At 35.4% G+C, this 12,704-nt stretch overlaps 1 protein-coding gene across 1 annotated transcript in view; it reads right to left on the bottom strand.

Annotated features, from left to right (window-relative positions):
• Positions 1-12,704, bottom strand: part of Cow (Proteoglycan Cow) — a 73,599-nt gene that overhangs the window by 2,498 nt on the left and 58,397 nt on the right. Inside the window, exons 2-10 of the mRNA XM_077439539.1 lie at positions 4,136-4,202; positions 3,816-3,918; positions 3,603-3,737; positions 3,382-3,527; positions 1,521-1,693; positions 1,360-1,441; positions 1,121-1,285; positions 936-1,034; positions 56-214 (exon numbers count right to left, since the gene is read on the bottom strand). Coding sequence (XP_077295665.1) covers positions 56-214; positions 936-1,034; positions 1,121-1,285; positions 1,360-1,441; positions 1,521-1,693; positions 3,382-3,527; positions 3,603-3,737; positions 3,816-3,918; positions 4,136-4,202 — 1,129 coding nt within the window. The remainder of the gene's footprint in view (positions 1-55; positions 215-935; positions 1,035-1,120; positions 1,286-1,359; positions 1,442-1,520; positions 1,694-3,381; positions 3,528-3,602; positions 3,738-3,815; positions 3,919-4,135; positions 4,203-12,704) is intronic.

Below are 12,704 nucleotides of genomic sequence, written 5' to 3'. Positions count from 1 at the left end.
GACAACGTTAGCATTAAAGTGACACACATTTACAGTGACTCGATCAGAAAAATACCGATGAAGTGATTGCGATTGGCACGCCGGGTCACGGCAGTGCAAGGTCTGTCAGCTTTTTGGAAGCAGCGGCACCATTCACCACGAGTCACCAGAGTGTCATGATTCGTATCGCAGCCGGATAAGAATGGTTTCATACAATGCTCCTGTTCGTCGTGTTCTGAAATGAAAATCAATAAACAAGTTAATTTCATATCTTCCATATATGAATCGCCATAGTTCTTTATCAACTCAAAATAAAATAATATCGCGCGCTCATATTACCGCTATAAACCTATGCTTCACCTGTATGGAATAACATTTAACCTCTAACCTTTCCAAGCTTCAAAAGATACATAATAAATAATTTATAACACACCCATATATACTAACTTGAAAAAACTGCATGCCATTAGTTACAGACATTACTAACAAACTAACCAGTAGATTCTATGACAGAATCACTAATAACCATACTAACACACTTGTGAAGAGTCTCGGTGATTACAACAAAATGTCTATACCCTTCAGGTATAAACACAGATTACCTAAACACAATCTGCTTTAGATCATCGACTTTAGAGAGTCTTTAATTCATATTATGTATTAGATGTATTATGAGCATTTATAAGAATTGTAAATAGGTTTTTGAGCTTTTTTTCCTATTATGCTGTACATTAACATTAGAATAATATAATACTATGATTACTAACAAAGTTAAATTAAAATTGTAAAATAGAAAATGATCAGTAGATCAGTGGCTATTAAAATAGATATAAGATGTATTGTGAACATAATTAAGTAATAATAAAAAGCATTTAAAAATCAAAAAAAAAAAAGAATATGAATCTGGCTCTTTTTAATAATGGATATAATAGAATGTAAGTTCAAAATTTTTATACCGAGTGAATATAGATCTTTCACGGAGAGTTTGGAATCAGTGTCACGGTCCAAATGTCCAAACATCCAACGCACTTCCACTTTGCAGTCTGATGGGAAACCTGAAACATATATAAATGGTATTTATAATATATGTATACATTCAATATTGTATATACTACAATAAAAAGTGTATATATCTGTTAACCTTTACTCGACTGGTAGTGTGGAGTATGTTTCTTGTTATTATCGTTCATTAGCACGGCAAACCAGTCCAACAGACGATCGGCCATGCTTTCCAAAGCAGACCCGCTGCATCCGTTGCTTTTAATGACATTTTCGCTGCTGTTTGACTCATCCCAAATATTATTATCTGTTCAAAATAAAGTAATGAATATGAAAGTAATAAAATTGAAAATGTTTTTAAATTGTTTTGAAAATACGCACCATGTGCTGATGAGACTCGGTTAGGCTTGGAATCGACTACTTCATTGAAGGAATTTTCTCGGGCTTTTTCTTGCATCAATTGCTAAATATCAATGCAAAATTTTGTATTAAAACAACTCTGCAATTGTTTATATTTTATTACAAAGCCAAATTCGACTTACGTTATTGTACTTGGTGTACTTGATGTATTTGTAGTGTTTGTTGTCGTATTTAAAGTCTTCCGGGGTGAAACTGTACTGGGTGTGAGAATGATGCGAAGTATTGCCTTGTTGCTTCTTTGCTCTACGATCCGCACTCAATTTCTGCTGCTTATTTCTGTATTTCTTTTCTGGATCTGAAGCGAAATCATATACATTGAAAAAGGATGTAGTGAAAATGAAATATTAATTTATATTTATTGAGTTCAAGTTTTCATTTTTAGACTGACTTCTAGTAATTTTTCATAAAAATTCCTCAAAATAAGATCATTGCAGTAAAAATGTGACAATTCTACAACAATATCAGTTCCAATTTTAGACTTAAACATATGTTAACCCTTTAAATGCTAAATACAACGCTGATCAGCGTTTTGCCAACAAGTCCATGGGACTGAAAAACGCCGATAGGCGTTGTATTTTGAGTATGTACAAAGTAGACAAGAATACTACCCGCTAAGCCATTCCAGGTAGCATTGAAATAAAAAGCATTGAACATGGGTCGTGTAATCCGTGTCAATGTTTATAAAGACTGGTTTATACCGGAATATCTGAATTTATAACCATAGCAGAATTTCCCGATGTAAATCCCAAACTGCTGAGTATTTTAGATTGTGGTTTGCATTTCGATTATGAGCATTACATTTTAACAACAATCACGACGATGGAACTAGTTTTGGAACAATACATTCATTAATAGATTTATTTTGTTTATTTTATATTGTTGCAAAATATATGAGAGAGTCTAAACACACTTTAACAAAACTCGAAATCCTCGGCGGTAGTTATCTAGGATTTGTTTGGATTAGCTACAATTTTTATACCTGCTTTCAATTGGATTTCTAAATAGTTCTAGTTGGAAAGCACTCAAAGGGTTAAATCGGGATTTAACTTTTTTTTATATACTTTTTCAATTCCGGGGACATGGGACAGAACTCGGGAGCGTTCCCGGGTGGTTTTTTTCAATTTACAAAATATTATAAAAGTAAGCAATATATATATGTGGTAGAGAATCCTGACAGATGACGCTGTTCAGTACCACGGTTGGGATGTGGCGGTTGAGGTGAAGACCAAACACGTGCGTTTTCAGTCATGTTGTTTATTATGAAGATACATGCGGAGGCTTAGCGACCAACCGCGCGGAGCACAGGTCCAACTGCGACTAACCGTTATATCTCTGTACCTTTTTAACCTCTTCTCACAATCAATCGTAATATACTCTTTCTCAGCCATAGCCCATACATCAGTCTTTCGTTCAATTCAAACCCTACATACATATATTGACTGAATTAAATTTAATTATATAAGTAAATTTATTTAAAATATCTTCTTAAGAATGTTAAAATATTTAAATGAGAATACGAAAGCCTAGATTTGGCGCAAATACATATTTTCAGGAATGGAAAAAACTTTCAGTTTCGGTAAAATTTGGTTTTATATATATTTTATGTACATATATATTTTATAATTATTTGTTTTTTTCTTTTATCTTCAATACAAGAAGGTTACACTCGCTTCATAGTAGTTTCAGCATATATGTATATTCAGATATACATTTGCCTTTATTATAAAATTTGATTGAAATATTTTCCCAGGATTCGAGATAAGAATTCCTGGGACACGGGACACAAACAATTCCGTGGATTCCCGGCAATTTCTATCCCGGGGCGAAACCTTAGCACATACGTATCATATTTAATCAGCAATTAGTTGGAAGCTAGTCTATTTTACATATTGGTATTTTATAACAGAGAACTGTAACAGTAGGTCTGTTTTAATCATATTTCAAAATCATCTTTATAAATAATTTTAATAGCTATCTGTATACCTTTGCAAGGACAGAATCCTTTGCACGCGACTTTGACGGACGTGTGATGGATGCAATTGTGATAGTCTAGTCGGCAAAGTGACGAATATGTTCGATTGTCGGAGCCGCATAGAAACACTGGACGTACTACAGGACAACCTTCACAACTGGAACAAATTGATCCAATTACATTATGCACAATTGTGTATTGCACAATCATCGTTCATGACAAATCAACGTACGCGAACGTGTCCGTCTGATCTTCGGTCTCGTCTTCCGAATCGTAGAAGACGTCGTCGTCTTTATCCGAGGAGTCTTTGACGTTCTCATTGGTAGGCATGCTTACGCCTACGGACCCTCCAGGAACTACAATATCCCTGGAAAATAATACGATTAATAAAAAACGAACATGTATTGAATTTGAATTGGGTATGTGAAGTGTTAAATATCATTACCCATTTTTGTGTAGTTCCTTTTTAGATACACAAATTGCCGTGTATGAATCTTTCAGCAGGCATATTTCCTTCTTCTGACAGTTTAGCGGATGGCAAAGATCACCTGGAAAGTAACGTCGAGTTAAAATGTTATTAATTTAATATAATATCGTTTGATACGTGAGATGAAATCCACAAAGGTAAAGTTATGTTACAAATATGTTATTTTAGGCTTGTTTGCTTTACAAAGTAAGCAATTTAGCTTTGCATGTTTAATCAAAGACTTGTAAGTGAAAATTATATTCCAGTTAGGCTATACAATATTTTATCAAACGACTCACTGTTTGGATCGTATATCCATCTCTTCTTTTCTCCGATTTTACTCGAGGAGATTACTTTGCTTTCATCCTGCAAAGAAAATAAGGAAAATGTTAGAATTTAAGTCACATATTGATTATAAAATTTGAATGAGCGAGGGTTGCTCGATAATAGAGGTTGAAGGTATATACAAATTGTAAAGTTATTATATTTATTTTTACATAGATATATACCAGGAAGGCTTGACAGGAAGACCTCAATGCGCCTTCCTGCACTAATTAATTACAAACAATGCAGTATTTTATTATTACATAAATCACTGTACATATTTCCAGAAGCTGAAGAACACGAAATAACAATTAATTAATTACAGAATAAATCCATTGAGACATCTATGGATTTAGATTTTGTACATATTTTTTACAAATTATACACACAATAAATACAGAAGATTTGTGACAGCAGGAAAGATGATTTTTTGCCAATTTTGAGGAACCTTTTCAACAATGATCAAATAAAATTGGCAAACTCTGATAAGAAACGATCAATTTGGAGTCACTTATACTATAAATGTGCCTATTAAATTTATTTTACTACCAACTGAACCCGGTATGCGTTGCAATGCCACAATAACGCATGCAATTCCCGTTCCCGTTCTCATTTGTCTGAAAAAAAAAAATTCAACCAATCGAATCGTCGTCATAGAAACTTTGACTTGTTTTCGATGTTCCCAACCAAAAATAATTGCATACAAACTTACATACAAAAAGTATCTTTTGAAATTATAGCACCGAAAGGCGCCGGGTTCGATCCCATGAGCTGAACTCGATTGAAAAGAATTTTTCTGAGTATATCTGTAGTGCTGCTGGTCAGACCTGGATATTTGTGACTCCGGGTCGATCGTTTCCTATCAGAGTTTCCCAATTTTCTCTGATTTCATTGTCGAAACGGTTCCCGATTAAAAATTGGCTAAAATCCTTCCTACCTACTATGTCACCACTATTTGAGTATGATTAATGTACAAGAAAATGTATGTACAATTCATAGATGTCTCGTTAATTTGCGAGTTTTCAGTGTCTCGTAATTCAGCTTCTTGTATAATAAAAATACTATATTGTTTGTTATTGGCCAGGAAGGCGCATTGGGGTTTACCTGTAAGGCCTTCCTGGTATAAAAATGTGATAAAATAAAAATAAAAATATATTACATACAATATTTCTAACCAAGAGAGCGCATTGTAGTTACCTGTTAGGCCTTCCCGGTATAAATTAAAAATAAATAAATACATGCCTTCGTGCATGTGTGCTCTTGATCACGAATGATCACGGCGTAATTTCCTAACTTAGACCGTAGTCAGGTTTTAGAAGAGTTATTTTTAAATATTTCATCAACCTGAGATACATTTGCTAGTATTTTAATTATAAAGCTAATTTTTACTTCATTTAAAATGTTTTACAGATATAAAATGAGGCAAAATCAAGGAAATAATTAAAAAAAAACTCGGATACTTCACAAACCGTTACGGGAGAGGTTTGAAAATGGATATGGATATTGCGTAAAAGAAACACTAATGGTTAACAACACACAGAGGCACGCGGCACGTGAAATTTTAAAACACTAGCACGCATAATCTTTCCTGCGGCACCCAGTTCAAAAATCACCTCCTGAATTGTTTTCGGTGATATTTTATCCTTGTATTGATATAACGGCGATTCTCACATTTGAAAAAATGTGAGAGAAATTTGTCGAAATATTAAGATCGTATGAATTAACAATGCACTGAAGGAACGCACTTCCCAGTAGGAAGCCACGAGGACTCTGTGTGTTTCCGCCCTAAGTTTCGCCTGAAGTTTAAATACATTATATTGTGTATGTATGTATGTACATAGGTAAAGACCCACCATTATTTCTAGAAAAAGGAGCCTCGCTTCGATGCTTTTCTAGAAACAATGGCAGATCTACATATTATATAATACCGGATGCAAGCATGTAAGGATACATTTGATATACAATACTATTGTGAACCAAGACAAATGGATATAGATAATAGATCGCACACTGCTTTGGGTTGGGTAACGCCTAGTAAGGCTGTCAAATAAATAAAATCGATAACAAGATACACATACACGCGTACGATCTGAGAAATTTGGATCACTTGCGAAATTATGTGCGACAATAAATTTGCGAGACTTGACAACGGCAGCTGAAAGTTTACAGCGCTCGCTTTTCAGACGAATTCCCGGATGTCATTGTTTTCAGCCGAGCAATCACTTTCAGCGGGACAAACTATGCAAAGGGAAAATTCGCCATTTTCAACGTGACTTGGCGAAAAAAAAGGGCCTTCACACGCACTCCGAAATAATTAAATTTAGTCATTCTCTCCACTGCAAATTCTAGAAAAATTCTATTATGCCACTATAATATATACCTGGTGCGAATATTTTGTCATTGAATCATATATATGTAAATACCAGGTAAGATAATGCACTTTTGCATGGTAAGGTTAATAGAGGTTGATCCATTTACGAAGGCCCACCCCCACTCCACGGAAAAACTGCGCACACTATGATTATGTACTGGTGGGTCTTCGTAAATAGACCAAACTCTACTTATATACATACATACGACTTATATACAAAAAACTACTCTACCTTAAAAAATAGCTCGCACTAAGCAAATTAATTTCTCAAAAATTGACCCAACTGGTAGAACTACTTGAATAGTTGCTGCCATTATAAACACGTACATTAGAGAAAAAAAAGGATGCGTTTTAACCAGCATGGTCCAGTTTGGAAAAGAGGCGGATATCACTCGGGAACGCCCAATCTCACCTGGTTTGGGCCGCGGCTCGAGTTTGCACAAAACAAGGCCGGTTGGGCTTACCTTCCACCTTGATCAACACGGGCACGGACACATGACAACGTCACCTTGCGATAAAACGCGGGAAACACCAGATTTCACACGTAGTGTATAAAAACAACTTAAAGGACGGTGAAACCTTATGGTTATAATGTCGGAAAAACGTTTGTTTTTGAAAATTTGCATTCAATATTTTTATTTTATTTAATAAATCATGCACACTCGTCTTACACATCGCACCAATGCGACTAGTGTTATATATAGATCAAGAAATATCAATTATAAATACATAATCATTATATTTTTAAATTAAACACATCAGCCAGCAGCACGATTCGGTGGTTGTGTTGATACTAAGCACTGAGAGGTCGCCGAATTCGACCGTGTGCTCGATTGAAAATAACTTATTCTGAGTATAATATTGTTCCGTAGGGGTGGGTGGAGGATCCAAGTAAAAGGTCAACAGTCGTTTCACAGCATTTATTGATGATTAAGGAGATACACGCACTGGAAGTGCTCAGTCCAGAATTACATGATATCGCCTACGTACCGCCTTATAAAGGGTAGATCTCTCAGGACGTCTAATCTGTTTACCTGTTGTATAGTCACGTATTCGGATATGTATTTCCACGACATTGGGTCTCCCCGTACCGATTCTGAGAAAGGACTAATAACGGTCATTGTTTAGCCTAAATGCACTTAGAGTCCAGATATAATCCTGGAAGTAAGTGCAAGCACTCAGTTAATCCGTTGGTCCTAAGTGCAAGCAATTAGTTAATCCGATAACAGATAACCCTTGAACGGTCACATAGTCTCTGGGATTCTATTCGCTTAATCCGCGGCGTACGTAACAATATTTAATGCTCCTGGTCAGACTTGGATATTTGTGGCTCCAAGTCGTTCGTTTCCTATCAGAGTGTGCCAGTTTATCTGATGGCATTGTTGAAGCGGTTCCTCTATCAAATTAGCAAAAAAAACATCCTACTCACTATTTAAATATGATTTTAAAAATTTAGCCGCGCGAGCGATTTTTGTAGCGGCGGTAATCCGGGTAGCGATTCACATTTGGGACGTAATCACCAAACCCTGGCTAATATGTAAATAAATGAAATAAAATCTATAGTCCAACACCGTACAGCATTGTAAGCGTAATACAAGGCAAATACGATCAACATCTACATATGTATGTACAGAGACATCTAAGGAGAAATTTGCAGCATACATACATATATGTATACAAATCGGCAAAAAATCAAGATGCTGAATAACTCAAATTTTTGCGAAAGATAGGACAGGGATGCCAATTTATAGGAATCGTTTCAATGAAAATCAGATAAATTGGCAAACTCGGATAGGAAACGAGGAAACCTGGAGTCACATAGCCATGGTCTGGCCAGCAGCAACCATTGGGAATCGAACCCGTGATCACTTTGTTTGAAAGCATATATGCTAACTAATAGTCCATGCTGCTTGTTAAAAACCGCATAGAAAAGAAACCTGAATGTAGATATTAGAGTTTGGGTATGTATTTTGGAGTCCTACTGAAATTAAATTCTCTCTCTTGATAGAAAGAGTTCAAAAAAAAGTTTCTAGATGCCTTTATATGGGGAAATATCAATATTACCCCTATTTATTTCACACTTTATTTTTATATGGAAGTGACTCACTTCATCTTCAAGAATAATTATTGCCATTTACAGATTTTTAAAGGGAAGTATAGATAACCCAAAATTTATTGAACTACAATTTTGGGCGCCTGAATGCGGTAGAGCTTTGCGTCCTCATTTACTTTTCCAACCTATTCCTGCGAAAACGTCTGCTTTCAATAAACTCGTCTCTTGTTCGGTTCCTTAATCCGCTATCCGGTTCTTTAATGTGATAGATGACCATTTGGACCTGTTTAATTGTCACGTTGATCAACTGGTCAGTTTCATGAGATTCAACACGAGTCTATTTGAATGAGATAAATGATTGGTAATTTTTATTGTTCTTTTTTTTTTGTAAGACTGGTGTGACGCATTGGGGCAACCCGTCAGTTCACACTGGTCATAATATTGTTATTATTATTATAAAAAAAAAAAAAAAAATAAATTTCATTTACATATCCTTACCAATGAACAGGACAACAACGTGACAATAAATATAAAATAGGTACGCAATTATAGCGATATCATATTATATAAGAAAGGATTTTAAACAATAGCACTGTCATGAAGATAAGCAACGACTTAAATATAACTGTTTATGAATGTACATCGCCCGAGACTCATAACTGTATCAAGTACCTACTTTTCATATAAGATAAGTGCGTGCTTAAGATTTTTTTATATGTGCGGTTTTTATGTTTAAAAAATATCGCGAAATTTCGACGGTTTTTTATGTGGTATAGATTGAATAAATTTGAAGTATTCGACCGGAAAGGAAATTTATGACCGTTGGGTGACCTGTTGAGAATAAATGTCAATAAAACGATGAAAAAGGGTGAAACCAGCCGTGACGGGGAACAACCTGAGGAATATCCCCAGAGTATTCTGCATTACACACATCTATTTTATATATTATATACCTGGTGGTAGTATAAAATAATAGTGGCACGTAGTAGTAGTATTGGTTGTGGCAGTAAAGGCGACCAGAAAAATAAATAAAATTTATCGCCCATCTAATGTTGTGTTTGATAAATGTTCTGGGGATGCGATACGTTAAATTTCGACTATAATATTTAAATTAATTCAAGCGCAGAGCCGCATTATGGAGATTGTTCCTTTATGGGGCCATTATTGAAGCGAAGTGCGAGATTTACGGTAAAGCCAGAATAATTTTATATGTTTTTATTGGCGAAAAAGTGCCGTGCGAATTTGCCGGAAATTCGACTGTCGAAAGAACGAATAAATACCCAATCGATTTATTAATAAAATTCAATTTTACTTTGATAAATAAATAATACTAGTGTTGTAAAAATTCAAGTGCGCTCATTACATGCTCGACGTTCGCCCACGCCGAAATGATGAATGAATGTGGTCTTCGTGGATGTGTGTATGTGTGTACGCTCGCATCTGACGCTGACGTGACCCGTCAATATCAGCAGCATATGTCAGAAGCTCAGATCCCCACTTCCCCGCTACCCTGCGTTTCTTCGACATGGTCGGTTGCCACGCCACATCCCTATGCATAACGTACTCTTGGCATTCTAAAATTTGGTTTTTTGAAATCTTCATATTTGTCCACGCACTCGCCACATACCCACATACATACATCTTGTCCGTTTATTTATATATATATATATATATATATATATATATATATATATATATATATATATATATATATATATATATATATATATATATATATATATATATATATTATTATACAGATGGATCTGCTTACGTTGCGTCCGGATTTGGACACAAAGCTCGTGTATCTAACGTCTTGTGTCTCCATGTTCGTCGATGCGCGCCTTGTGTGCCCGTGCGTGGCTTGTGTCCTAATATATATGTACACGACTTTGTACGAAAACGGGGACAATCAATTTGTTATACAATTACAACTGTGTATAACGAGATCGTTGTCAAGATGAAGTATACAAAAATTGCAATTTTTGAAATTAAATAATGCAGTTATATATGAAATAACCACTGGCAGCAAATACACAAGTTGTTTTTATAAATAGAATTAATTGATAACGAATTAAAAATAAATAAATGGGGGTGAAAAAAGTAACTTTTACCATTGTTTAATTGATTTGTGAAGGGGCGGTAGAAAGCCGCGTTTGGATAGCTAGCTGTTATCGCTTCGATCTGACACAATATTCCCATGTAATTTTCAATGAGTTCTCCTCCTAGCTCCTAAACTCCTCTAGCTTAATGTCGAAGACATTGTCTTACTTCAATGCTATGTAGCTAAGCCCTGTATGTCGGTAAAATATAAAAGTGACCTAAAGAGTGGAAGTTGTTAAAAATTCGAACACAAAATTTTAACGGACATATTTCACAGAACCAACAGAGATAAAAAGCTTGTAAAAAAAGTAAGCCAATAAAAAGCTTGTAAAAAAGGCCCATTATTTGATTTTTCATATAGAAAAGGGCTTTTAAAAATCGATATAATCGTAAAAAATGGTTTTTATTTAAAATGATTATTATTTATATGCGAGTACGATCGAGGTTAGAATTAAATATGTAATTGCTGATAATAATATTAGAGTAATATTTTAATAACGAGGAAATATTATCGGTCCCCCGAGTCTCGTAATAATCGAGTTCGACTGTAACTCAAATATACATAATATTAAAAGTATGATTTATTTCGTAATATAATAATGTATATTTTTAATAACTCTAAAAATGTCCGACGTCTAAAATGCAAAATGGACGTCAGAACTGTGATATTTTATTAATCAATCATTATATAAATATAGTCGCAAAAAATAAAATATGTACGAAAAATTTTAGCGCAATGTCCTCAAAAATTTGCAACAAAGTGGCGAAAATTGTAAGTCATAAGACTAGCATTAACCTTGAAAGATGGCGCACGAGAAGAACCTTGCGACCGCACAGGGTTAACCCAAACATTGCATAAATTAAGCAGTTAGAATATCATTACGACATTATTAAACCACGCACAAATGAGAATAAAGGTGGGCATTCACGGAGACAAGTCGCCCATAGCTAGAAACTGTACAACATATCGCATGTACCATAACAATGTAATTGTGCGTGAATACTGACAAAAAAATACTAAACTTCATCATAAACACTACAAAGTGAAACTTATTGATGCAAAATATTTGCATTCCGAAGAAACAGGTTAAGTTTGTGAGGAAATTTCGGGATGTTTCCAGGGTTCCAATCTAAGCCCGCTTTAAAGGTCACGGAATTTGACCCTTAAAGCCCTCAACATGAGGCCACCCCCCCCCCCAACGAATACAGTCCAAGAGACCCTTTCGTCGGAGAACGATACGGTTGTTCATGAATATCGCACAAGAACAACCGCACATCTCTGTTCTAATAAAAAAAACCACACTGTACATACCCAAGTACAAAATTAACAACAAAGCATGAACACATAAAGCGCGCATGCGTTAGGAAACAAAGGGTTCCAATCTATCTTATATCGTAGATAAGCGGGAAGTGCAATATAAATAGGTAAAAAAACAATAGGACAATAAATAAATGACAATTATTTATTGTCCCATTGTATTAGCCTTTATACTGCAGAATTATGGACCAGATACAAGCGGGCGACGATGAGGAAGATAAAGGTACAATATAACAACTGCTACCGTGCTCTCTTCAGGCTACCTAGGGGCTGCAGCGCGTAGCAAATGTTTGTGGAAGGGCATGTGCCTCACTTTAAGGCCGTTCTCAGGATGAGAACGGCCTCTCTACGTCTTCGTATATTTTTATTTCCTAATAATTGTCTTCTTGCTGCTGCATCTTCTCATTTGCATTCTTCACTATATGTTCGATGGATGGAGCTACTCCACCGACCGCCTTAAATGGACTTTGAATTGATTGATTGTTTTTATTATTATTATTATTATTATTTTTCAATATATATAAAAACAATATGTCGGTAAATATGTATATACATACGTAACGGACGACGGGCGCAGTATGGGGAACCAATTATTTTTTCATGTATTTCTTTTTCATTTCGGAGCAGGGGGCGCCAAGGGCGAAGGCCCCGGGTGTCGGAGGCATCGGGGGCGCTGGGGGCAAAGGCGTAGGGGCGTTG

The sequence above is a fragment of the Arctopsyche grandis genome, chromosome 10 (assembly GCF_051622035.1).
Source record: "Arctopsyche grandis isolate Sample6627 chromosome 10, ASM5162203v2, whole genome shotgun sequence".
NCBI classification, from domain to species: domain Eukaryota; kingdom Metazoa; phylum Arthropoda; class Insecta; order Trichoptera; family Hydropsychidae; genus Arctopsyche; species Arctopsyche grandis.
This window is presented reverse-complemented; position numbering and strand designations above follow the sequence as displayed.